The following is a 27,227-nucleotide window of genomic DNA, read 5'->3' on the forward strand; positions in this document are numbered from 1 at the left end:
TGAGTTTATGAAAATGTACAATGTTAAAAATTAAATGATTCATATTTGATATAAAATATATATTTTCAAAACCTGGTGGACTCTAAAAAATCAAAGGCAAAAATCTGAACAAGTTGTGTTTCAAATGTTAGCTAGAAGACCCATCACGTGGACGGGAAGATGCATGCAGATGCTCGTCGCAGAGGCGCTGTGTGAGCTTTGCTGAGCTCAGATGCTGATGCTGATGATGCCCTGCATGAGCTGTAAAAACAGCGGCTCCTGCTGAGTCATGGCTTGTTGTGGTCCATTACTGAAGTACAGACACCATGAGATAGATTATATGTCGGGGACCTACAAGTAGGGCATCACAGCATGAAATAGCCTTTCATAGTAGCCTATTTACATAAGGAGAGGACGCTATACGTGTAGGAGTGGCTGTCCTACATCGCAATGATTGCTGCGGCTTTTTTGGTCTTATTGAGACCCTTAAGTATTCAGTGTGTATTATTGCTGTTATTGCTTTTGCTAGCAACTGTCGCCACGATTCTGTTTCTCTGTTGCTGGCATCGGAAGCTCCGTAATGAGAAAATTCCCATAAAATCTGTGCTTACGAGGCGTTCAAGGAGTCGTGGTGAGTAGACGCGTCGCATTATATGTCCACCCTATATATACGTGTTTCTATAGCATGCCATCGCGATAACATGCATGCTGCATGCACAACCTCAGTATTTATTAGACATTTACATCCATTCTTCGCTTCGTATGGGTTTAAAAAGAGACTGTCGTCGATGCGCGCGAGCGCGGCATGCGAGTGCGCGAGCCTTCATTTTTCATCGTTTGTTGTTGTTGTTGATGTGTACTTAATAAAGTGTGCTTTATTTCAAGACCAGACAAAGTTATTTGAAGAGCATCTCTAAGACACAATGTGACTGAATGCATGTGGGGTTTGTTTCAATCATTCCCATTTGTTCTAGAAGCTGGTTTCCGGCCGCATCATTTTCGCTCTGAGGTAAATCTCTTTCTCTTGCTCCATCTGTCAAGGTCATAGAGAGCAGAAAAGTAGAGCAAATCGTTCAAAATATAATGAGATTGTCATGAAATGTTCCCTTTTGTTTGATAGATGTCTAGTCACTTTCATCTTGATGGAGAAATAGTATCCTAAGCAACTGCGTGAAATGCGCATTGCGCATGTGTGACCGATAAATAAAATGCTACTTTTTATATAGGCCTAAACATTTCATGTTACAAGAAGTAAAAAAATAAAAATTTTACAGAAATTTTTACATTTTAGGATATGAAAATAAAATGCAATAAATATTTATAATTTCATATTTTTTTGTGATATGCAGTTATTTGTTTTTCCTGAACCTTTTTATTATAGGCCTATATATATTTTAATTCGGCTAAATGCTTAAAGAAAAGAAAGAAAAAAAACAGAAAAAAAAACATTAACATCATTGTCATAACATAATACAACCATACTCAGAGTCGATATGCAGTGATATTATGGTCATTGTTTGACAGGTATGTCGTCACAGTCCACGCCATGCGAGGAGAAGCGCGCGCGCGCGTGTGCCTGAGGAGAAGCCGCTGGTCGAGAGCGAGCCTGACTCGAGCGCGTGCGTGAGGAAGAGGAGGGTGAAGAAGAGAGTCCAGCCCGAGTTTTACCACTCCGTGCAACTCACGCCCACACGCAAACCAGTAGGTATACGCTGACTCACAAGACCTGTTAATAGAGACCACTGAAAGAGAGAGTGACATTACCCAACATAACATTATTAGTAGCCTAATAGGTTCAAAAGTATATTTTATAATAGGTCTATTGTTACTTTTCATTTAAAAGTAATAATTTTGGAATATAGATGTAAGATTGGTCTTGTTTTTAAGAAGACACATGGCAGATATTTATAGAAGTGAAATAAATTAAGACAGTTAAACAGAAAAAAAGTTATAGAAGTTTGAGTTTATGTAAATGTACAACGTTAAAAATTGAATTATTAATATTTTATATAAAATAGATATTTTCAAAACCTGGGTGACTCTAAAACTGCAAAAAAATCAAAGGCAAAAAATCTGAATAAGTTGTGTTTAAAATTTTAGATTGATATCTCAAAAAATCAGCTTTCAGTGAGATTTAGTGTGCGCGCAGTACCACACTTCTCCACTAGTGGACATTACTGCCCATATAAGGGCGCCTCCATCTCCATATGTTGTTTGAGTGATCTCTGATCTGAACCATTATTATTACAATTGTCATACAATTTATGAAGTAGACATCCTATTCAGAAGTAGTGTTGGAAGTTTGGCAGATTTTGAAATGAATTCAACCTCTGAGAAACACAAGAAGATCACGTCTGTGCATTATAGAGCTGGTAAGTCCCGCCCCCTCCGTAAAAGCCCGCTGGACCTCAAAGTTGAAAAACCGTCAATGCAAGTGAATGGGAGAAAATAATTATTTTCTGGTCCCGTTTGAATTGTGCCATGAATGTGAACATATGTTGTCTGTGAATTTTTTATATAATCTTTCATGTTACAAGTTTGACAGTATATGGTATGATTCGTCAGCTAGCAGTTGTGGAAAAGACATAACGAGAAAGACTACATGTCGCCTATGTGACGTCACCCCATAAAGAGCCGTGAGCTAGTGGTGTTGACGTTTCAAACGCGCCGAAAGCAGCGAAGAGTTGTAGTCCACAAAGTGCTCTCACACAAAGTCTACCCGTATCAAACTTCTACCCGCTAAATTGTAGCATTCTTCACACGAAAGATTATATAAAAAATTCACAGTCAACATATGTTCACATTCATGGCACAATTCAAACGGGACCAGAAAATAATTATTTTCTCCCATTCACTTGCCTTGACGGTTTTTCAACTTTGAGGTCCAGCTGGGTTTACGGAGGGGGCGGGACTTACCAGCTCTATAGCTCACTGCCACATCACTAATGCTGAATCTATTATTATTTTCTTTATATTTAAATAATAAACATTTTCAGACCTTTCTTTCTAACAGAATTGAATGGATGCTATCTTTTGAACTCTTGGCATGAAAACAAACTGAGGTTTCTACCATTCTTTCATCATTTTTCATGTTCATCACTATTTCAAAATAAAGGTCTTAGGAGTATGAAAATATTATTGTTGCAAATTGATAAATTACGGCTCCTCTGTAATGTATTTTAAAAATCACCAAAAATTAAAACTAGAGATTGTAAGCTTTCAAATGATATATAGTTTGTCAAGATTGGTTTAGGTTTAGTATAGGATATTACTGTTTTAAATATGTAATGGCCGGTGCCAATATAAAGGGTTAAAACATCCTGCAAGTTTCATAGCTTAAAACGTCCTCCTTATTATAAACAAATCATTTATTTAATCAAGCGCCAACAAACGTCTCGTTTGGATATTACGGGATCTGTGACATCACTGAATAGTTTTACATCATCACATCACATGGCCATATCCAGCTATGAGGTCACAGAGGTCCAGACCTCGATATTTTTCCGAGGTGTATATCATCTGTGAAATAATTGCCTAATAATATAGTATTAACTCTACTTTAGTGCTGCAAGGATATTGCAGGGCACCAAGATCTTCTCATCTGAGCTCTGCCCTCATTGGTCTGTCACCGCTCGTCAAGGTCAACATATTTGAGATGACCAATCAAATCAAAGTAGGCGGGCTTTATGTTCACAGAAGCTTCAGTAAACGGTCATAAAGTGCGAGATATCAACAATAATCTAAACATGTCATATTTAACAGCTGTGTTAGGACAGAGATGTTACTGTAAACGACTGCCAAAAATAATCAGGAAAACTATAATAAACTTTTGTCTCATTTCGCAATTTTGAATTAAAATTTTATGTAATTTACGTGATTCATGCAATGTATAATCAGTCATAATTAGTAATTGTCAAGAAACATTAAGGAAGCTGTTTTCATCAGGCATAAGATTAGTAATGAATGTGTATATTATGAATTAATTTAATAACCTTATTTACCTAGCGTTAGTTGGCTTTAGTAAATTATGTTGTCTAAGAAAATGATTAATAAGACTAAATATCAGTTGACCTTATGTTTACTTTCTTCACTGACACATGAGAATGAAAAGACTAAAAGTCAAAGGGGAAGAGACAGAAGATAAGGAGACGGAGAGAGAAAGAAAGAGTGATGAGATGAAGAGAGAGAGCAGGAATTGATGAATAATACTGACCTCGCTTGGGTTTAAAGCTATTTCTTAAACATTTGTGGCCTTCAAACGTCTTAAAATGCACAGATGTAGATCAGAGAAATCAAAACTTTTACATTTTTAAGCTTGAGTCTGCCGACAAGAGGACAAATGAAGAAAAATCCATGTTATGACCCCTTTAATACACAACCTTGCTTTCATTATGCATGATTTATTTGTGATTTAAAAACAAAAAAAAGTTTATTCATAGTAAAAAAAAAATGCTGTGGCTATCTGCATATCTGCTCCAACTTTCATTTTCGGCTGAAGTAACAAAGCCTTAGTCACATGGGTCAATTTTATGATATTGAGATGTATACATCATATGAAAGCTGAATAAATCATCTTTCCATTGATATGTGGTTTGTCAGGATAGGACAATATTCGGCTGAGAAACAACTATTGTAAATCTGGAATCTGAGGATGCAAAAAAATCTAAACATTGAGAAAATCTCCTTTAAAGTTGTGCATTTATGTTCACGATTGTGCTGCATTCACTCACAAACATACATGTTTTATATTTTTACGGTAGGAAACTTACTAAATATCTTCATGGAACATGATCTTAATATCCTCATGATTTTTGGCATAAAAGAAAAATTGATATTTTTGACCCATTCAATGTATAGTTGGCTATTGCCACAGATATATTGCCCGTGCGACTCCAGACTGGGTTTGTGGTCCAGGGTCACATTTGTAGAAATTAAAGGAACATAAATTGAATGTAAATAAAACCAGCAGAGATGTGTGTGTTCAGCTTGAGACCTGCACTCGTATGAAAGGCAGGAAGGCGATCAAAGGCTCTTTGTAAGGGATATTTATACTTGGAAAAACAGGATGTAGATGAGAGTGATTTTGCATATGCAAATTCAGGCTCGTCATTTCGAACACTTCTCGAAATAGGCTAATCCTTTTAAACATAATGTACTTGCTATTGAACAGTGCACATCTCAACTCTGCAGCGCTCTGTTAGTTTGATCAATAACGCATGCAGTGGAGAGAGAGGCATTGAGCATTATAAACATATTCCCTGAAATATTATACTGTAAAGCTGCTTATACTGATCTGTGTGACCTCACAACACAACTTGACCTTTGTTTCACGAGTAAAACATCAGAACGCTCAACATTACAAAGTGTTGCGAGTTGCATCACACTGTACGTACTTATATACTGCATAACTGTACACTTTACAGTACAAAGACAGAAACCACATTTCAAATCTGGGATTTTTTCCATTTTATCCCAGAAATATGAATGTTTTAGGAGTTTGAAAACAGTTAAATATGTAGTAAAATGTCTAGCTTTCTTCTTGTACATTAAATCAGATTTTCTTGCTTCCACTGAAGCAATGCAAGCCTCATTTGCATTATACACATGTGAGTGTGTTAAAAGGTACGCAAGCTGTCACTGGGGCTGTACCCTTTTTAAAAGGTCTTCTTCAACAAGTTTACATGCATCCGAGTAAAAAAAAACACTTTAATTTTCTCATAATACACATTGCAGCGTCACCTCATTTCTCAAAGTGTCTGAAAACGGTTCGTTCGAAGATTCAGTCTCTCTTTCTGAGAGCCTGCTCTGCTCTGATTGGTTGGATGGCTCAGTCTGTTGTGATTGGTTGGATGGCTCAGTCTGTTGTGATTGGTTGGATGGCTCAGTCTGTTGTGATTGGTCGACCGCTTATAGTGCGTGTCAGAAACGAAAAGCCTGTTATCATTTGTGAATTTCAGTTCCGGATCTTCCTCAGCGCTTGATACACCGGTAATATGAATATAACGATTTTTCCGTATCAATCCCGGCAGCGTCTTCTCGACATGAACAACACGACCCAAACTCTTCCAGTCTCAGATACACCACAGCGTCGAGGGCGGAGCTAAGTAGACGTTATTCGCGGGCAGCCAATGAAGAGCATAGGCTGACATTATGCAAATTAGTTACGTGTTACGCAGGTATGAAGTGAGTTACTGACGACTAATCTCGCCAGTTCTGAATCACTTCTTTCTTCTAGGACACAGTAACTTTATTTGTCGGTCACTTTGATCTTTTAAACTTCTGCAGAGCTTTTGCTGTCAGGGTTTGGGTAGGTGGAAGTAGCAAAGACTTAAGTGCAGAGAAAAATGGGCTTTTAATAATAATACAAAATAAAACAAATACAAACAAAAACTACCCCGAGGGGGAAAACAAGACAGACTTGACCTGGACTGGACTAGACTAGACTGGACTGGACCGGGCAACAGGATCTAGGCAGGACACAAGGGACATTCATTCAAAACATTCGACGACGAAACAGCACAAGACTTCTTCTTCTTCTTCTTCTTCTTCTTCTTCTTCTGTTTTCTTTTAATGGCGGTTGGCAAACAACTTTTAAGTGTGCATTACCGCCACCTTCTGATATGGAGTGTGGATCACAATAGCCTTTACTCACTACTCTTTACAGTTTTTCTCAGTCGCTTTGGTGCATTTCTCACATCACTATTTACATTTGCACAACAGTTAGTTCAACCTCCACAACATTTAGTCATTTGTGCACATCATAGTAGCAGTTTCTCATTCCTTCCAACAAATTGCAAATGCTTTTGGACATGCATCAATTGCTTTCATACAACTCTCTGCTGTCTTCAAACATTATCATTTGCTTATGTCATGTCAGTCAAAATTAACTATACTTGTGAATGCTGAATAGTCATTCCATATAAAACTAATAGTCCTCCTTTCATTGCTTGAGTCATTACATACAAAAATGTTGAACTAGTTGTTAAAATCTGTCAAGCAAATTTTACAAAAAACATTTAATCTTTTTTTTTTCCTGAAAATGTCTCCTAAATTGAAGGGGAAGGGGAAGGGGAAGGGGAAGGGGAAGGGGAAGGGGAAGGGGAAGGGGAAGAAGAGGCCAAGTACATAGGCGGATCCCTGATGAAATCAGGGCTACAATTGTGGATCATGTTGTCAATCGCGGCCTCACAACGGCTGAGACTGGTCGAAGGGTGCAGCCAAATGTTGGGAGAACCACTGTAAATTCAATTATTCAAACATTTCGTCGGGAGAACATGTGTGTATAAATGGCATATCCCCAGTCTTGCTCCATACAACACACAACATCTGCTGACTTTGTTAGACACTCTTTACAGGGACATAATCCCTGAGAACTGGAGACCATCTGAGCAAGCATGTTGTTGTTTTGGATTGCATTGCAAGAGATATTCGCTGTGATGATGAAATTATGTGGCCAGACAGAGTGGAACATCTGGATGTGCATGAATGATTACAGTACTATGTATGTTGTATGTTCAGTTCCAATATGTACTGCAATATTATTTCCAGTTGTGCACAGCTCTACCCAAAGGGAGTTTATGTTTGTTTTAAATAAGGGTGTATTTTTTCTTTTGCACAATGCTGTGAACAAATTAGAATTGCAAAGAGCATATGCAGTAAAAATGTGAAACATTTAGTGTCTTGTACTCAGTTACCTCACTAAATACAGTATTGTGTAACTTTACTGTATTTTTTAAATGGCTGTGCAAATAGTATATAGTGCCGTCTTGAGCATTTTCAGGTAGTGTCAACAATATTTGACTTTTTTGCATTGGAAAACATTTACAGAATAAACTGTCATAATGAAAACATGACAAAGCCATTTGACTATCTTGTTCATAAGCAATGGTGTCAAGACTTTTCATCTTGATGACACTGACACTTTCATTGACATGAATACTTGCTTTTGAGGAATGAGCGATCCATTTTGAGCAAGTGACACGCTTTTGCAGGTTATCAACTAGGTTTTGCAGTTTGTACTAATTGTTTTGAGAACTGCATTAACTGTTGTGCAAATGTAAATAGTGATGTGAGAAATGCACCAAAGCGACTGAGAAAAACTGTAAATAAAAAAATAAATACATAAATAAAACCAATAAATAACTACATAAATATCTAATAACATTATTAATATTAATACATTATCATTCACATCATTATTAAATACAACTTTCTAAGACAACTAAACTCATATCCTTCTAATAAGCCCCGTTTTATTCAAAAACACAAATATTGCTCTATACCCTACATGCCCTGAATTCATTTGTAATATTTCCTTCATTTCAAATCTAGTTTTTTCTTTACTTAACCAGTCTTTCAGCCTCATCCTTTCCTCCTTATACCTATGACAATTAATAATGACATGTTCTGCTGTTTTATTAATATTACAGACCTCACACATCCCAGTTTCATGTTTCCCTATTATTTTAAGTTTACTATTTAATCCAGTATGCCCAAATCTCATTCTCGAAATAATGTCCTCCTCCTTTTTATTCCTATTATTTTCTCTCAAGCCTCCTACCCTCTTCTGGATGCTGTAGTACATTCTCACTTGTGTTTCCATATTCCACTCCTCTTGCCACTTCCTTCTCATTTCTGCTTTGATTATACTTTTAACTTCCGCCTCACTATATCTTACTACCATATCTACCATCGGTATCTCTGTTTTTTTTGGTTGCATCTTTTGCATATTTGTCTGCCAATTCATTTCCGTCTACTCCTACATGGGCTGGAATCCATATGAATTTGACTACTACTCATACTCTATTCATTCTGAACAGTTTGGGCTATTTCCAACATAATATCCTGTCTTGCTTCTGATTGCATGTTCTTAATACTGCGCACTGCTTGAATCTGACCCTATTAACGCTTTCATTGGCTTACTATTTTCTACCCACTCAAGGGCTAAGAGAATGGCCAACATTTCTCCTGTAAACACGGACTATTTATCATTTACTCTCTTATTTAACATAACATTAACAGCACAAGACTGCAAACACAGGGAGAATAAACAAAGGAGGTAATGAGGGAGGACAGGTGGGGCAAATAAATCAATAATCGGGGAACGAGATGGGTCTAGACAATCGACAGGAGAACACATGGCACAAGGAAACATGACAAGCCATGTGCTCACACCAAACATGACAAAAACACAAGCACATGGCCAGTAAAGCAAACCACCAGCCATGTGCTCACACTAAGGCCCCGTTTACACGATGGGAAAACGCAGGTATTTCTCTGCGTTTTGGCCTGTAATTTACACGAAAACGCCGTTTTTATCCCAGAAAACGATTATTTCTAAAAACTCCGGCCAAAGTGGAGATTTCTGAAAACGCCGGTTATATGTTGTCGTGTTAACTGGGAGAAACGGGGTTTTAGGTTCTCTCTTGTCGATTCTGAGGCTTCTGATTGGCTTGCATGGCTTTATCCTTCTCCCTACACTGCCGCCCATAGGTTTAGCATAGTTATAAAGGCGCTCGACGGCGTATTTATGCGGGTTGTGTGCACGATGTTATTATTGAAAACGGAGGGGGGAGAAAAATTCGTTTCTCTAAATACCCGGCTATGTGTAAATGTGGCCTTAACCAGACATGAACACACAGCCAATGAGAACACTCATAAGCCATGTGTTCACATAACATGACAACATGAAGCACACAGCTAGTGTAAAACACAGGCTGTGCTACACAAAAAAAAAAAAAAAAAAAGACAAAACATGAAACAAGGCGCACAGACAAGACAGAACAGGAGTGTCAGGGCTCTGTCACAAAACATTCTCAAACACATATATTATGAAAAGTAATATAAAAAAAGTACTTTAAATCTTTTTTAAAACCAACTGCAGTTTGTTTGTGGTTTGTTCTGTATAGAGTACAGTACAGTAAGTTTGATTCAGTGTGTTATTCAGGCATGCACGCTGAAAAGTATGTGTATTAGTTACTTTCAAATGTAGTGAAAGTATCTGACTTTATGCTATTCTTATGTGTAAATCTGTGAGTTTGGAAGCAACAAGGACTCACTGGACCACGATCTTTAATGTCGCTATATTCTTTTAACCTAGTGATAGACACAAACCAAATTTGTGTATAAATTATAGCCTATACTGTGTTTTTTTAAATTAAATCCAGAACATTGTATATGTGTGGACACAATTTATAGATATAAGTGGCCATGCATATTACTGAAGTCTTTCAGTGCTTCTTTAGTGAAAAACCAGCATTTTTTTGAACATGTCAATATCAAATTGTTTGAAGTGTTACCGTTTGTATTGTGTTTCCTTGTCCACACTGGAGCACATGCTGTCGGGCCAGAAGCTCACTGACTGCACCTGTTCACTCACACTCATACTATCACATGGTTTACATTCTTACAGTTGAAGATTGAGGGGACCAGGGAGAGTTGTCGGACCTTTTACTTCTGTGAATATTTACACATGTTGTGCTTTCATGTTTTATGCAGAATTTCCATAGACATAATGGCTTTTATACTGTACAAACGGTATATTCTCTCCCCTTACACTAACCCTAACCCATAAACCTACTCATCACACAAAACTTTCTGCATTTTTACATTTTCAATAGACATCACTTAGTCTGATTTATAAGCTGTTTTCCTCACAGGGACCAAAAATGTGCCCACACACACACACACACAGCGCACATTTTGTCTAGAACTACAATAAACATCATGTGTACACGCACGCACGCATGCACACATGCACGCACACACACACACACACACACACACACACACACACACACACACACACACACAGAGAGAGAAAATGCTATTTCAAAGTTCAAGTTTATTTCAATGTGTTACTTGTAATTATTTTAAAAAAAAATTTAAATGTATGTTACTATTTTTACTATTATAAATATTTTTTTTGTGAATATTATTTCTACACCAATTTTTCCCAATGTAGGTTATTTGATGCCTTTTAACTAAATTTAAACACTTATGAAGAACATGATTTCACAAAGATCAAAAATGGAGAAGGTTACATGCAAAAAGATTATAGCTTTAGCTGGATAAACAGAGAAAGTTATGACAATATATTAATAGATTGCAGCAAAAATAAATGTATTACGTAATGGGATATTTCACTGAAAAATTAAATTGTTGGCTTGACAGCCTGTAACTGTAACTGGTTGTTTAGCCCATAATAGAGCAGAGTCACAGTCTTCACAATTTCTCCTTTTGTGTTCCACGGAGGAAAATGTAAACATGTAAATTATGTAGTAAATAATGACAGAATTAAATTTTTTGTGTGTATAGGGTAGTCTATTTGTTGAAAGACAACTAAATAAAGTTATTAATTTTTGATCAACCCCAACATTACTTTTTTGTTCACATTGAACGATGCACTGGTGAGAGCAGCATGCGTGCGCGCGCGTCCCGTGATGGCGCTGTAACACCAGACTCGCTTCTGTCTGTGTGTGTCAGTGGATGGTGACGCGGTGTGTATGAGTGTGTGTGCTGCTCTCCCTCAGCGCAATCTGCTCTCTCTCTCTCTCCGTGTGTGTATCTGTCTCGGGTATTTCGCACTGTTTCATGCTTTGGATCAACCCGGGCGACGCGAGACGGAATACCGTCACAAGGGTGTGGTTCAACCCAAAATGACATCGCCGTATGTAACTGGCAAGTGGAAGTAGGATTTCTGCCCATCATTTAGAGATGTACACAGCGGTGAGTGTTGTTGTCCTGCTGGGGGAGCCACATGCGATTCATCCTGTGCTGGGTTTTTCTTTTATTGTCGATCTGTGATGATTTGAGTCTTTACGCGGAGAGCCGATGTGTCCTGTAATCTCCGTGTATTGTGATCGCAGTAATGGTGAGATTACGCGCACAGCGTTGGTTTGGTTTCCTCATCTCGCGATTTATTGCTGGTCTATTGTCTCTCCACACAGAGCTCCGGGTCTGGGAACGCGTCCCTGCGCTGCTCCATGTCTTCATCCGCGGATTTCTCGGATGATGAAGAGTACAGCGCGAAGTCCGGCTCGGTGTCACCGGCACCGGGAGACACGTTACCGTGGAATTTACCGAGACACGAGCGGTCGAAGCGGAAGATCCAGGGAGGATCCGTGCTGGACCCCGCGGAGAGAGCTGTGCTCAGGATCGCGGGTAGGAAACAAAACATCCCATTCACATCCATTCACAATCATGAGGCCTGTGTCATTTTACTGTTTGATCAATGATGCAAGAGCCTGGGTGAATAATTACAAACGATGACAAAATTGGGTTTTAAGGTTAAGTAGGCTATTAAAAGGCACTGGAACTTTAGCTGGTTATGGGTGGTGGTCGGGATCATATCCACAGGTCATCATCATCATCATAAGAAAAAATAATAAGTGCAATTCTTCTGATGGATTGTGAAACTGAAACCCAAATATCCCCCACTCTCACTGTCTGTCATAAACACCCATTCAAAATGAGGAGGCCTGTTGTCATTTTACAGTTTGATCAATGATCTACAGATGCAGGAGCTGGGAGAATAATAACTAATGATGATAAATTCACTTTGTTTGGGGTTTAATGTTAAGGATTAAAAAGGCACTGGAAATTTAGCTGGTTATGGGTGGTGGTCGGGATCAAATCCACAGGTTATCATCATCATCATAAGGAAATATAATAAGTGGAACGTGATGGACTCTGGAAGTGTTTTGGTAGCTGGAAGCCAGTGTTGTTTTTAAAAGCTCGAGGCTGAAAGATGAATCAGCGATCTGTAATGTGTGTGTTTTCCAGCTCTGGAATGAGAGGACATGCTCTCCTATAGTCTCTATAGCAAACTATTCAACATGACATTGGGATCAAGGCAATGCACACCTAAAACGAAACTTTCCAAAAGAGGTTTTTCGCAGTGTCTATGAACCATTTTAAAGAAAAGTTCTTAAAAAGACCAGAAGAACATTTTAATAATCTAATTTAAGAACCGTTTGTGGAATTAAAAGATTCCATAAGATTCATCATGGAACCATCAATGCCAATAAAGAAATGCCTTTATTTTTAACAGTGATACATAATAATAAAAATATCTATCTATCTATCTATCTATCTATCTATCTATCTATCTATCTATCTATCTATCTATCTGTCTGTCTGTCTGTCTGTCTGTCTGTCTGTCTGTCTGTCTGTCTGTCTGTCTGTCTGTCTGTCTGTCTATCTATCTGTCTGTCTATCTATCTGTCTATCAATCTATGTCTGTCTGTCTGTCTGTCTGTCTGTCTGTCTATCTATATATGTCTGTCTGTCTGTCTGTCTATCTATCTATGTCTGTCTATCTGTCTGTCTGTCTGTCTGTCTGTCTGTCTGTCTGTCTGTCTGTCTGTCTGTCTGTCTATCTATCTATCTATCTATCTATCTATCTATCTATCTATCTATCTATCTATCTATCTATCTATCTATCTATCTGTCTGTCTGTCTGTCTGTCTGTCTGTCTATATCTGTCTGTCAAATAACATGCATGTGAGATTAGAAACAAAGCTGAATGGTCTGAAGTGTTGTGATTGTGAAAGTCCACATTGGTCTGCATCTGCTGAAGAGATGTTGTAAATGACAGTAGTTGAGTCGCATCATGTTCCCAGTGTAAACGCGAGAACAGGAATCATGAATCTTCTGGTTCTAGGACCTTGGAGAGCACGTGCACGCGCACAGACACATGGCAGCCAGTGAACACGGGCGTGCGCGTCTAAAATAGAGGATGACTGTGCATGAGCATGATGACACATTATCCCGTGCATGTAGTCGCATATTTATGATATAATATTTATATATATAGCATTCCGGATGAATGCTGAATATACGTGCACAGTGTCAAAAATAGTAGAATTTGTAAAATGAGCATGCAAAATCTCATATCATAAAGATTTGTGTTATTGCCGGCGGGGAGTGATGATACAGTGACTGATATAACAGCACAGCTCGTCCTCTACCGGGCGCACGCGGAGATTTACGGTTGAAGTGGAGAGGGAGGACGCCCCGCTCATTGGCCGGGTTGTGGCTGTGGGCGGGCGGCAGGGGCGTCGCCGGTCCTCGCGCTCATCGCTCGGTCACTCGGGCAGGGCTTCAGTTCGGTAAATGACCAGTCTCGACCGCTCCGGTAATGGCCCGTTACGGACCGGCTCCGTACATGCTCGCCGACGAGTTGGAGTATCTCCAGGCGTACGAGGATGTGCTTGAGAAGTATAAAGGTAAAGAATCGATTCAGTTTGGTGAAAGAAACGGGTGGGACTTTGCCTAATAACCCTGTCGTTCCCGAGGGGCAGCGCGAGAGTTAACGGTGTCAGGACATCAGCGTTAGACATGTTACATTTACTGATATACAGAGGGTCACTGGTTACAAAGCATGTCGAATTGCACTAAAGGAAAAAAACAAAACAAAAAAAAACATTGCATTAACAGTGCTTGCATTTAATCTATTGTATTTTCAGGGGTTACTTTTTTAGGGTCTGAAATTCAATATTTCACACACATTTTCATTATTAAAAATTAAATAATCCTACACTTCCAAAATATTCAGTCCGTTTGAAAATATAACCTATAATATTCGACACAAATTCAAATTTGGCAAAAATTTTAATTACTGCAATTCAGCATGCTTTTTTTGTTTCAAATACATGTCATTATTTTTCTTCTAAGTGCACATACAGAAACCTTTTACTTAGTAAATAAACAAATTTGATAGAATATATAACACAATACATTTCTGTCTGTCTTTCTATCTGAATATTGAAGAAGTATCGCTCTGTTTATGTGTTCAGAAGGATTATATTAGATTTATGAGTAACACTAGTTAAATAATTACTAACTAACAATGAGCAATGCATTTGTTACACTATTTATTCATCTTTATCATTAAATAAAATAAATTTAATTTATATTTAAATAATGTATTAGTAAATGTTGAAATTTAGATTAATAAATGTATTAGAAGTATTGTTCATTGTTAGTTCATGTTAACAAATGTAAATTGCTCCTGATTTTTGTAACTGAAGCCCATTGTGAAATTGTGATTATTGATCAGTGTGTTGTCTCTGATTGCGTCTCCCCCTCATGCATTCACAATGGCATGTGGATCATTAGTCTTGCTTAGGGATGGGGTTATTTCTCAGCATCATCCTGCAGTCGAGCTCGGTCTCAAACACAAGCTGTAAGGAAATATGATGATCGGTGAGTGTTCAGGTGAAGCTGATCGTGTGGTTGTGGAGCTCAAGCAGAGCAGAAGAGTCTATCAGCTGTTGAGTATCATAAGCTCACAGTCAGCTGTGGTGGAGGAGCTCAACAGTGTGTGTGTGTGTGTGTGTGTGAGGCTGCTGCAGTCATATGATTCAGGGTCATTGATTCTGTGATTTTTGCTTTCTGCAGGCAATATTCTTGACAAATAAGTTTTTATCTTTATCATTTATTATCTTTATCTTTGGTTTTTCTGTATTTGAGCTGTTTTTGTTGGTTGAAAACCCTCAAACGTTCCTGATTTTCTGGAATCGGTCTCATATAGGCGATGTCTTGTTGTTTAGTCTGTCAGGAGTGTTTGACTCGAGGTCAGAGGTTATCAGAGATAGTTTATTGGTCACCGTTAACAAGACAACTAGTGCTGGGTAAGCAGAGGCAGAACATATTGAGATATAACAAATGATATATCTTTTAACGCTATTCATTATGCATTTATTTGCAAATGTGATTAGATTACTTTAAAATAGTGATTTTTTTTGAATGATTCCACAGAGAGTTACACAAAAAATCCCAGAATAATTTCATTTATCAATGCTTTATAAACGTAACGCAATAAAACCTACTTTAGTAAAACGTTTAAACTCTTTAACACTTTTTTGTATTGGAGATAAATCGCTGAATAGGATTTTTGAATTAATTGCAGTTTGAACTGATCCGCAGAAATGAATCATAATAACAAGTAGGCTATCATAAGTTATTAGTTTAATACGTTTAAAACCTCTTAATTCTCTCATTGCGAGACACAACACAATGATTTATTGTGTGAATATTGAATATATGGTGTATCATGTGCTTTAGTTCATGCTATAGCTGCAACCGGGTTGTGGTGTTTTCTGAAAGGAAACTTTTATAAACAAATCTGTTTGCTTTCAGGAAGATTAACAAGGAATCGACATGAAGTCTCAACACATAATAGCCTCGCTTGTTTTCTGTAACACTTTCTTGGTGATGTCAGCTGTGATTTTAATGACAAAAAATGTCAAACCAGTCGCAAGAAACGATAAACCTGAGATATATACATTAAAGGAAAGCACATTTAATTTTAATTAAACACTTTATTCTGTGTTAAGGCATTAATGACACATATTTCCCTCACGTTAAATCCAGGATTAGCTCTACAATGACTTGTAAAGCATGTGAGCGAGGCTTCACACACTGGAAACTGTGATGCTCTGAATATCCTTCCTCTAAAATCATCACCAGAAAATTCCATATTTGAAAAAAAGTGAAGTGAGTTCATTACAGCTTCATTTTTTAATGAAGCACAAATGCATAAAATGTGAATACAAAGCAATATCATTCAACAATGTTGTATTTTCCCCTTCGCTCCGCTTGTCAGGAGTCTATTCATTGTGCTTGGCGTTCTCTAGAGAGTGGGAAACATTGACAATGATAAAATTGATGGAAACATTCCTGGAAGTGACGTCGCAGAGTTATACAGTAACACTGATGGAGCTGTTCTCAGAACAAAAGATGTTCACATGCACTGTCCGGCCCGGTTTCTCTCGCACTAATGTCTCTCTTCAGCCCTACTGTGTGAATGCTGGATGTATATTGTGCAGCACTGAGTGGGCAGCACGGGGTCAGGGTTGCAGAAGCTGCATTGATTTAAGCATACAATTAAAAGTAGTCTACAATTTAAACTACAGTCAATGTACACTTCATATGTGGGGAGAGAGAGGGCAACAACATCTATCAATATATATATATATAAACAATCATTAAAAAACTGTTATGTTATTAGAAAGAAATCAGCACTGATATTTGGCAAATAATAATAATAAATCAATCATTTGATTTTCTTAAGGAAAAACAAATATCTCTCACAAGTAATGCTGTAAAGTTTAAACTACACAGGAAAGTTATTATTATTGACAACAAAGCCCAAATTATTATATTCAACTGCTATTTATTTTCAGATATAATTAAAACTGAAATGTTTGTATAGAAATGAGTTGGCTTGCACATAATTTATTCAAACATACATGTATCATTAACTGTAAATAGACTCATCTCTGGTGTTTTTACAGCTAACTAATGAACTGTGAACACTGGAGAACCTTTAAATGCAACGTTAAAGGGTAACTAAACCCTAAAACAACTTTTTTTTAGTTAATGATCTATAAGACTGGGGCTTTATTAATGCTGTTCATTGATTCAAGTAATTTTTTTGACATTTGGGTATAGTGTTTTAATTCTACAAAATATGGTGTAAAAACGTCTGAGTGCTGCCCTCTTCTGTCACGGAACACACACAGGAGAGAGAGATCCAATTGCAGTATTTATTTAAAGGGTAATCCGTACTCACAATCAGTCCAGGCAAGGGTCGAAATCAAAAGGCAGTCCAAAGAACACAAGACAGACATGAACAACAGGAACGGAAGTGTGGGGACAATATACAAGGACTCCGTGACAAACACTGAAACTGACAGGGTATATATACACAAGTGCAAACAAGGTGACGAGAAACAGCTGAAGGAAATGAACAATCAGTGACAGACAGGATTATGGGAAATGTAGTGAAAATGCCTAGACACCGTGAAAACTGAGACCTCTAGTGTTAAACCCAGGGAACCACCAGACACTGTGACATTTTCAGGCTGAACGGTGGCTACTGCAGTTGAATTTTCCTATTGGCAGTTGTGGTTCCCTGTGATGTAAGAGGGTACCAGCTAACCCCGCCCTTGCCTACAGAGAGACACGTCTCAGGTGCACGCCCCCCCTCCACTGGGCTCTGCCCACTTTTCCAGGATTTTTCAAATATTGCCATTGGGTGGAGTCAGGCTCTGACCAGGGGTTTAGTTACCCTTTAAGTGACATTGTTCACAAGCTGTTTTATCGACGTCGTTCTGCGGTTGAAACACTGATTGAGAGATTACATTTGAAATGATTCATTTCAGTAAAGCCCCTTTCACACAGCGCGCTGATCCCGGGAAATCACTGCGAAATTGCCAGAGTGCCTTCTGGCAATTTCGGCAAAAAACATGTTTGATGGTAAAACCAGGACCTGACAACCCTGAACTACGGGTGATTCAAATAGTGCCTGCTTTTATAAAGATATTTGTGAACTGTTAATGCGTTATTGTCACGTTAACTTGCCCTAAATTCAACACGAGAGATTTTCTTCACACACAGCATGAGTTGCAGTCTCGTTTTCTGCCTCCCTTGTGATTGACAGGATATAATCAGCCCTGATCATCAAACAGCCGATGGCCCATAGTGGAAATAATTGCTTTTATTACCCGACACATCTATGCATCTCTATTTATTCTCATAATGCATGTTATGTTTTAATTGTTGCAGTAATAATGATTCATTTATTGAATACATTTGTTATATAAAATGCAGAAATGAATAACTTATCAGACACTTAAACATGTAACTTATGCAATGGTTGATTTGTAGGTTAGTGTCGTGTTACTTTATGGAATTTATTTGGTTTTTGGTTTCGAGATAAGTAGCACTGGAAATGTGTGCTACAATACCTGGATAATTGGGTATTAAAGGTTTTTCTTGGAGTGGTGTTCCTGCAAACCAGAGGCGTTTCATCCAAGATGAGATTAAATCGTTTTCCTTTCAAAACGTCTTAATCTTGTACTTTTGATCCGGACCCAAATGCACACGTTTAAATAATAGGCCTGTAAATGTGAGACTTGAACGTGGATCCTTCTTCAGGCTCATGCACCATCGCTCAGGCCTGGAAATGTACTAACAGGTCACGAGCATACATTGCATAAGCCTTTGTCTTTTTAAACATTGTGTGTCTAAGAAAGCTCAAGATGTACTCAGGAGTGGGTGCGTCTCGCAGTTTTTTCTTTTGAGCCGAGCCTCCTTTCTACTCAGATAAGAAGCTCTTTTTAAGCATTTCTGTACAGTGTACACAGAACCAACACGGTTTACATCCGCAAGTCTTTTGTGATTTATGTGATTGAGTTATGTGTGTGAATTTGCAGAGAAGAAAAGCAAGCAGGGGATTTGAAATATTAGCCCTTTCTGGTGATTACATGTTTTGTCTGTGTAAGCCATAGTACTGTGATGATCAGAGTATTGCAGGAAACCTGGGATTCCCAGAAAACTAATTTGCATAAAAGGGCCAGTAGTATTTGTACTCATTAGCTGTAGTATCCCGTCACACTGTAGTAAAATACAGGGCAACGATATATTTAGTTCATACGCTCAGACACGTTGCATTTAACCAGGTCAGATGGATTTAATTCATGTGCCATCAAATATATCGCTGCTTTCATGCAGAACTTTCTAGACTTGCTGTAGGGAAGTTTTGTGGTGGTCATGTTGCAGAAATGATGTGTTAAAAAATACATCTCTGAGACACAACAGTGTCCAAAAACCTAAAAAAAGACATCTAAATCCAGTGTTGCATGCCGTCCCGTCTATGAAGGTGTCTTCATCTGCTTGATTTATGAAGGACATATTGATATATTCCTGGCTCTTATGTTTGATATCCCATAGTCTTTGTTGTTGGAAGAATAAAATGTCTGCTTTAAAGTTTTTTTTTTTTTCTTATTTCATTCTGTACTCTGATACCTAAGTTCAGGAATCGGATACGTGTTATAAAATTAAAATTTATACTTATCGATTACTGTCTGCGCATTTAATGTGATTTTGAACCATTCAAGTGCAAGTAGAGGCGAAAGAGAACTGAATTCGACACTCGCGTGCTGTTTTCTGTGCTGCACACACACCTGAAGCACACACACCTGAAGCACACACACCTGAAGCGCACACAAGATTAGATTAATTTATTTTAAACAGGGACAATGCACAAATTAACATTAACCTTGTATAAAAACAAGGAGAGATGCATTGTGCCAGGTTGTAGCACAAGTGCTATTTTCCGCCCGTAGTCCCTTGGCAGGTCAGTAACACATTAAAATATACAATTTTACAACCACAGTCACACTTAATTTACAATTAAAACTATCATGTGCTCAATTGTTCCCCCTTCCTAAAACCAACCCCACCCCAACAAAGCTATGCAATCAAAATCCCTACCTAGCAAAAGCTCATGTACTTGCACATATCTTTCATGTAGTGCGCACTGAATTGACCCTTCACAGGGAGTTTGATTGACAGGTGATCTGACCAATCATACTTCGTCATCCGCCATTTTGTCCGTCAAAGCAGTCAGGAGAGTTAGTAGATTAACATGGGAGGATTTGAACTTGAGAAGCGGAGTGTACTGACGTCTTTCCACGGTTAAAACAACATTCCTTCTGATGTTCATTCATGTTTATTTGATGCTATAAATGAACTAGAAGGAAGAGATGATCGGTTCACGATCGGCTTTAACTGAGGCGACACAGCGATATGGAAGTAAAATAATGCCAAATGTTTTTGAAACAAAAAGCCTGTTGAATTGCACTACTTGAAAAAAATATGCATTGCATTAACCATGCTTGCATTTTAATGCATTGTATTTTAGGACTTGCATTTTTTTATTGGCTCAAATTCAACATGGTTGAATATTTAAGCTGTGAATATTTCAATTCAAAACATTTCAAACACATTTTCATGATTAAAAATTCAATAATCCATATTCACCTTTCATATTTCAATTCCAAAATATTCAAACGGTTTAAAATACAACCTTTAATATTCAACAGGGAATTTTCAGTCCATTTTATTTCGCTTTAAAAATTCGCTTCCTCAAATTCAGTGGTTCAAATTCGACAGTAAATTCAACATTGACATCCAGGAACTGCAGGAAAAGCAGTAGATTACCGAGCATAATCTCCACCTGCTGTTATTCGGCCTCACCAGCAGGGGGCGCAAGCGCGTGTTGTTGACGAAGACAAAAGCAACAGTTCATTCATAAAAACCCGTTTATAGAAATGAAAGTGTATTTGTGATTATTACGAGTGCTGTTTTTACAGCTGAGATTATAATGTTATTCCCCCAATGCTGATGTACAGATCAAATGTTACATTTGAAGTAGACATATATTTCTCTTGGTTGTTTAGTTGCCTTAACATTATATCACTGCGATGCGCTGCAGTAGCCTAGTGTTTCCCTCAATACTTCAGGGTTGCTGGACATATAAAACGCTCAACGTAGCGTGGACTAGTAGATATAAAAGACCAAACTCGCACTTTAGGCTGTAAGTAGGCCGGTTACGGGCAGCAGACGGACTCAGAATCATATGAATTTAACGCGCAAAGTTTCACGCAGTTTGTTTGTGTGTGTGTTTTGCTAATACAATATTATATCATAAATCAGATGTGTACAGTAACATTACGATGTCCAGCTATCAAAAATATAGTGGCCTAGGTCTACATTGGGTTTCATTTGTCGTTTAATGAGATCTAATATGTTGTCAGTGCCGAGAATTTTCCTATGGAATTTTCACATGAATAGATCCGACTTAAATTTCAAATGTACTTTAATGGTCGAGTGGTAGAACTTTAGCCATGAGGGTCAGAAGTTCTGGGTTCGAATCTGCACTCGTATAGTTTTTTTTCCTCATCAAAACCGATTATGTTTATCAGTGGTTGTATATCAAGCTGGGACACTTTGTGTGCAGTTTGTTTTGTGATTTCACCGGAACGAGAGTCTCCGCAACTGATTGAAGCGCGTCTGAGTGAAGAGTGTTCGCGAGCCACATACTCTATCCGCACCACTGATCGCAGTGGCAATGAGCACTTGATTTCATACACATTTCAGCGCTAGATCGCCTCTTGTTTAACAAACGAACTAAATGAATGCTCTGCTGGTTAACTGGAGTTGTTTTATTTCGGCTGTTTGTACATCCGTGCTGCGAGGTGGGGACAATATCTACCCTGGCAGAAAGTGGTGGGACATATCCCACCCGCATTATGCATATGGATACTTGCATAAAGTTGGCTTGACATTGGACTTTCGCACATTTAGGGACCGTCTCTAAAATTACATTCAACATTACACACGTTTCTAACTTCAATAGCAAACTTCAACTTATCAAAAATATAAAAGGTGTGCATGTGTATCATGCCTGACCTACCAGTTTTCTGTAAGTCATTCTCTCCCAATGCTATTGAAGTTAGAAACGTGTGTACCAATGTCGTGTGTAACTTTAGAGACGGTCCCTAAATGTGTGAATGTCTAATGTCAAGCCAACTTTATGCCATATATCACAGGGAAACTTGGCGTGAAACCTTGCGCGTTAAGTTCATCTTTAGTCTGCTGCCCGTAGCCATATAGTACCTATACAGCCTTCTCAATAAAGTGCGAGTTTGCTCTTTTATATTAATATTAGTCCATTAAGCTATACGTTAAGCGTTTTATATGTCCAGCAACCCTGAAGTATTGAGGGAAACACTAGGCTACTGCAGCGCATCGCAGTGATATAATGTTAAGGCAACTAAACAACCAAGAGAAATATATGTCTACTTCAAATGTAACATTTGATCTGTACATCAGCATTGGGGGAATAACATTATAATATCAGCTGTAAAAACAGCACTCGTAATAATCACAAATACACTTTCATTTCTATAAACGGGTTTTTATGAATGAACTGTTGCTTTTGTCTTCGTCAACAACACGCGCTTGCGCCCCCTGCTGGTGAGGCCGAATAACAGCAGGTGGAGATTATGCTCGGTAATCTACTGCTTTTCCTGCAGTTCCTGGATGTCAATGTTGAATTTACTGTCGAATTTGAACCACTGAATTTGAGGAAGCGAATTTTTAAAGCGAAATAAAATGGACTGAAAATTCCCTGTTGAATATTAAAGGTTGTATTTTTAAACCGTTTGAATATTTTGGAATTGAAATATGAAAGGTGAATATGGATTATTGAATTTTTAATCATGAAAATGTGTTTGAAATGTTTTGAATTGAAATATTCACAGCTTAAATATTCAACCATGTTGAATTTGAGGCAATAAAAAAATGCAAGTCCTAAAATACAAGGCATTAAAATGCAAGCATGGTTAATGCAATGCATATTTTTTTCAAGTAGTGCAATTCAACAGGCTTTTTGTTTCAAAAACATTTGGCATTATTTTACTTCCATACAGCGATCTGTCACACACATTAAAGAGACACAAAACGGTATTTATTGTTTACATTTCTTTTTAAAAATGGATAAGAATCGGAATCGATTCAAATAATACCCAACCCTAATTGTAGTCAGTTAAATATTTGCTTGGTTATCTTTAAATCCCACCTAAATAGTTTTTGCATCATTCATTAGACGTGATGTTATGAAGCCTTGAAGCCGGTCTGAAACTAGACTTTGCTGTGACTGACCCTTGGTACGAGGTCAGCATCTTTTGATGTCCTAAGCAAATCAGACGAGCAGTTCTCCAGTTCTGGACTTGTGAACCGCTGACTGTCAAAAGACTGATTTGAAACGCTCGACATATTCAGAAATTTTGTGCATCATACATTTCTCATGTAAAGCACACTGGAAACTCTGCTCGCTGTCGATTCCAGGGGAATTTTATGTTAGCGTGTTGCTAAATTAACAGCATAATGCGCCAATAAAGCATTAACATATACTGCACTTGCAAATATTGGGTAAAAAATGCACAATAATGGTTAAAATGAAAATCAAAGTTATATGGAAGCTTGTTTCCACCATGTGACTCTTTATCTCACAATGAGAAATTGAAGAGATAAAGATTTTTATCAAAATAAAAAATGGCCATGCTAGTGTTTATATTTATATTCATATACAGTACAGTACAGTATAACATTGATATGTGATCACCTGGATTTAGAGCTATATTGTATTAATATAAAGCGTTCACAGGCAAATGTGCTTTATGTATTTCCCCGACGTGAAAATCCGGCTCATATAAATGTCAGGAAACATGATTCCTGCTGCATGTCAATATCCATGATCACGGGATCTTTGGGAAGTTGTAAGGAACACTATATCGAGTCCAGCCTTAAGATTAAACTAATAATCATTTGTGTTATTCACGTTTCCCTGTTAAATCCAGTCACGCAGCCGCTCGTCTGCCACTCAGTCCGGCTGAGGGAGTGTGTTCCCGCGGGAAAGTCACGTCAATGCAAACCGTCTATATTTTAATGGCGTCCCGGATCACGTCTGAGGATTATATGTTTGTTCGGAGCATTTTGTTTTGTAATCGAGGCACAGTGTAATGGAGAGTCTCAAAGAAACTTTTGTTGAAAGATGAGGCATAGGATCTGACAGCAGCTGCATCACAAACCGTGTAAACCAGTAAATTATTTCATAATGCTTTGTAATATTAATAATAATAATATATTTTATTTGTAAAGCACTTTTCATAGTTAAAAACAATCCCAAAGTCCTACAGAGTATAAACAAAGTTTAAAAACCGGGATTTTGTCTCGATTTTGTCCTATATTTTGTCTGTAAATCACTTTTTTTTTAAATCATATATATATGTTTTTTTGTGTGCAAAATGCTTTATTAACATTATAAGTGAACCTGAAGAAACATTAAAATAAAAAATAAAAATTAATGTCACGACCCCTTTATATCACTGTTTGTATCAGTTGCTTCAGGCTTCGTTTACACACGGCCGGCTATTTTCATAAATGGACATTTCACCCTCTCCGTTTTCAAATATTACATCTTGCACACCTGTCAGTTTTCAGAAAAGTGTTCGTTTACCCGAACCCGTGTTTATATGCCGTCAAGAGCATGCCAAACCTGTAGGTGGCAGTGTAACGAGAAGCTCAAGCCCACGTCAGCCAATCAGAATCCAGAAAATAGCAACACCAGCAACAATGCAAACATACGACAAGGGTTCGCAGTCGCACCAACATATATGCGACTGCTCCTCTGAACGCATCCATGATCACCACAGCCAAATGAAAATGTACACATAGGTCGCACTTTTGACGCAGGTGCAAGTTCTGTCGCGTACTGTGACGTCGGCTGGCTAACACTCAGTTCTTCTCAGTTTACATGCAAACGTGCAGACGAAGTTTTCCAAGATCTCCACTCTGAGTTTTCAGAGGAGAGTTCTCTGTTTGCGTGTAAACGAAGGGAAATGTCTCCGTTTTTCTAAATAAGCATGTACGTGTAAACGGGCCTCATAGCCATGGTTCCGTTATTTGTGTGTGAGAGTCTGAGGAAAGTGTTTCTTTCCGCTTGGCAAGTGTAAACTTTCGAAGTAACACCCATAAATAGCTGGAGTGTGTAATATCACACCTGTGATGAGGCTCCGGGTCACAGACACTGGGACAGGGTCTAGCCAGCTGAACACTGGCACAGCAAATGCCAACGGGTCCACTGTCACATGACCCGTCACATGACCCGTCACATGACCCGTCACATGACCCGTCACATGACCCGTCACATGACCCGTCACATGACCCGTCACATGACCCACCTTCCATGACATGCCATCTTTGAATGACACGGTCAAACCTTGTGGAGCATTTCGAGCAATGTGTGTGTGTGTGTTTCTAAGGCACTATCTCAGATGATCAGGTCTTTGTTTTTCAGATTCAAAGAGGTTTCTGTAAGATTTTGTTTTAGAGACCATTATTTTTAGCTCCAGTGTGACTGAGCATATTACCTTGAAGATTTTATTAGAATATTAGAAGTTTTTATCCATGACATATGAAAAAAAAGAAAAAGGAAAAAAGATCAGATTATTTATTTGATCTCTGGAAAGAAAAAGGTTTGCATTTGTGTTCTTTGTTGAGTTGAGTATCATATTTGATAGCACAGGGGCCCATTTTTGATGTATCATATAATATGATATAATAAGAATATGGAACTCTATTCAGAGGCCCAAACATGCAGATGCTAATATTAAGATGAAATTATTATCACTTATACTGTAAATCAATGAGATCTTTATAACAGTAGGGGAGAGTGGGGTGATTTGTGCCAGGGGGGAAGTAGATCCACCCCTTGTTTTTGGAAAACCATAGAATAAATTGGTCTTTTGACCACATAATTTTGAAAAGCAATCAATTTTACTCATCCTCCAAAGAAGAGAGACACATGGCATGAGTGTAAACACATTTTAGCTCAAAAAACAGTTTTTTCCTTTCAAAGTAAAATTTCTATGATTAAGGTTTTTGGATTGTAGTGTCTGAACAAGTATAGACACGTTTGAAAACATTTCACACATGTTTTAGTGCTTTAGCATGCTATACAATGAGTCTATACAGTTAGCATGAAGTTAGCTCTTAACTGCTGGATCATGCTAGTTTTTCAAACTTGTGGGTCTGGGGTGATTTGTGCCAAAGGGCCTGGGTTAAGTTGTGCCAGATCCAGACCACCTATACCTACATACTGACAGGGGATAATCTGGAGAAGTGAGGAGATGGGCATGCCTCATCATCAGTGTTTGACTAAGGCCTACCGGCCATTTATTTAATTTAGCTAACACTGATTTCAGTTTTGAGCTTGCACTATGTTATTAAAGAGAAGTTTTATTAAGTTTTTAAGTGGCCTAAGTCACAATAGGATGTTTAGAAATTAGTCACTTTATTCTTATATGTTACATAATTGACAGACAGCATTCTATGTCAATAGGCATCTATTGCCAAAGCCCTTTTGCCTGAAATGATTCACAAATATCATATATTGTGTTGCTTTGGTGCTCTAAATGGTTGCTAGGGCGTGGCTTGGTAGCTTTACAATGATCCTGAGAGACTGATTGGTCGTCTGAGTAAAATGAGCCCGCCCTCTTGTCTCTGTGACACTGTGATCCAGAGTTATGTTCAATACAAAATCCCTATGCAATTTACCATATAGGAAAAACGCATGCTATGGTATTCTAACAGTTTAATAGGGTGACACTATCTAAATAAACCTTAAATGAGTAGTTTTGAATTGAATTTGTCTTGCTTTTATATAGCATTACAGTTCATAACATTAAAATGTTCTTTTTTACTTCAGAAATCACTGGCACAATTTACCCCAACGTATTCCCCCAAAGGCACAACTTACCCCGCACCAGGGGCAAGTTGTGCCACGGGACCACTTTTTTCCCAAAAGCTATATTTCTGAAACAATTTATTTC

General features: G+C 38.0%; 1 protein-coding gene across 5 annotated transcripts in view; it reads left to right on the plus strand.

Annotated features, from left to right (window-relative positions):
- Positions 1–200: 200 nt before the first annotated feature.
- dst (dystonin) overlaps positions 201–27,227 on the plus strand; it is a 223,074-nt gene continuing 196,047 nt past the window's right edge. For 2 of the 5 annotated variants that reach the window (XM_079634663.1, XM_079634664.1), the window contains exons 1-2: positions 11,420–11,706; positions 11,928–12,141. In XM_079634663.1, the coding sequence (XP_079490789.1) occupies positions 11,695–11,706; positions 11,928–12,141 (226 nt within the window). In that variant the 5' untranslated portion in view covers positions 11,420–11,694. Of the gene's footprint in view, positions 611–956; positions 989–1,503; positions 1,681–11,419; positions 11,707–11,927; positions 12,142–14,067; positions 14,208–27,227 lie in introns of those variants that run through there. The other 3 variants (XM_079634661.1, XM_079634666.1, XM_079634665.1) reach the window with 3 other exon arrangements.

This window comes from Phoxinus phoxinus (genome assembly GCF_949152265.1).
Source record: "Phoxinus phoxinus genome assembly, chromosome: 14".
Lineage (NCBI taxonomy): Eukaryota > Metazoa > Chordata > Actinopteri > Cypriniformes > Leuciscidae > Phoxinus > Phoxinus phoxinus.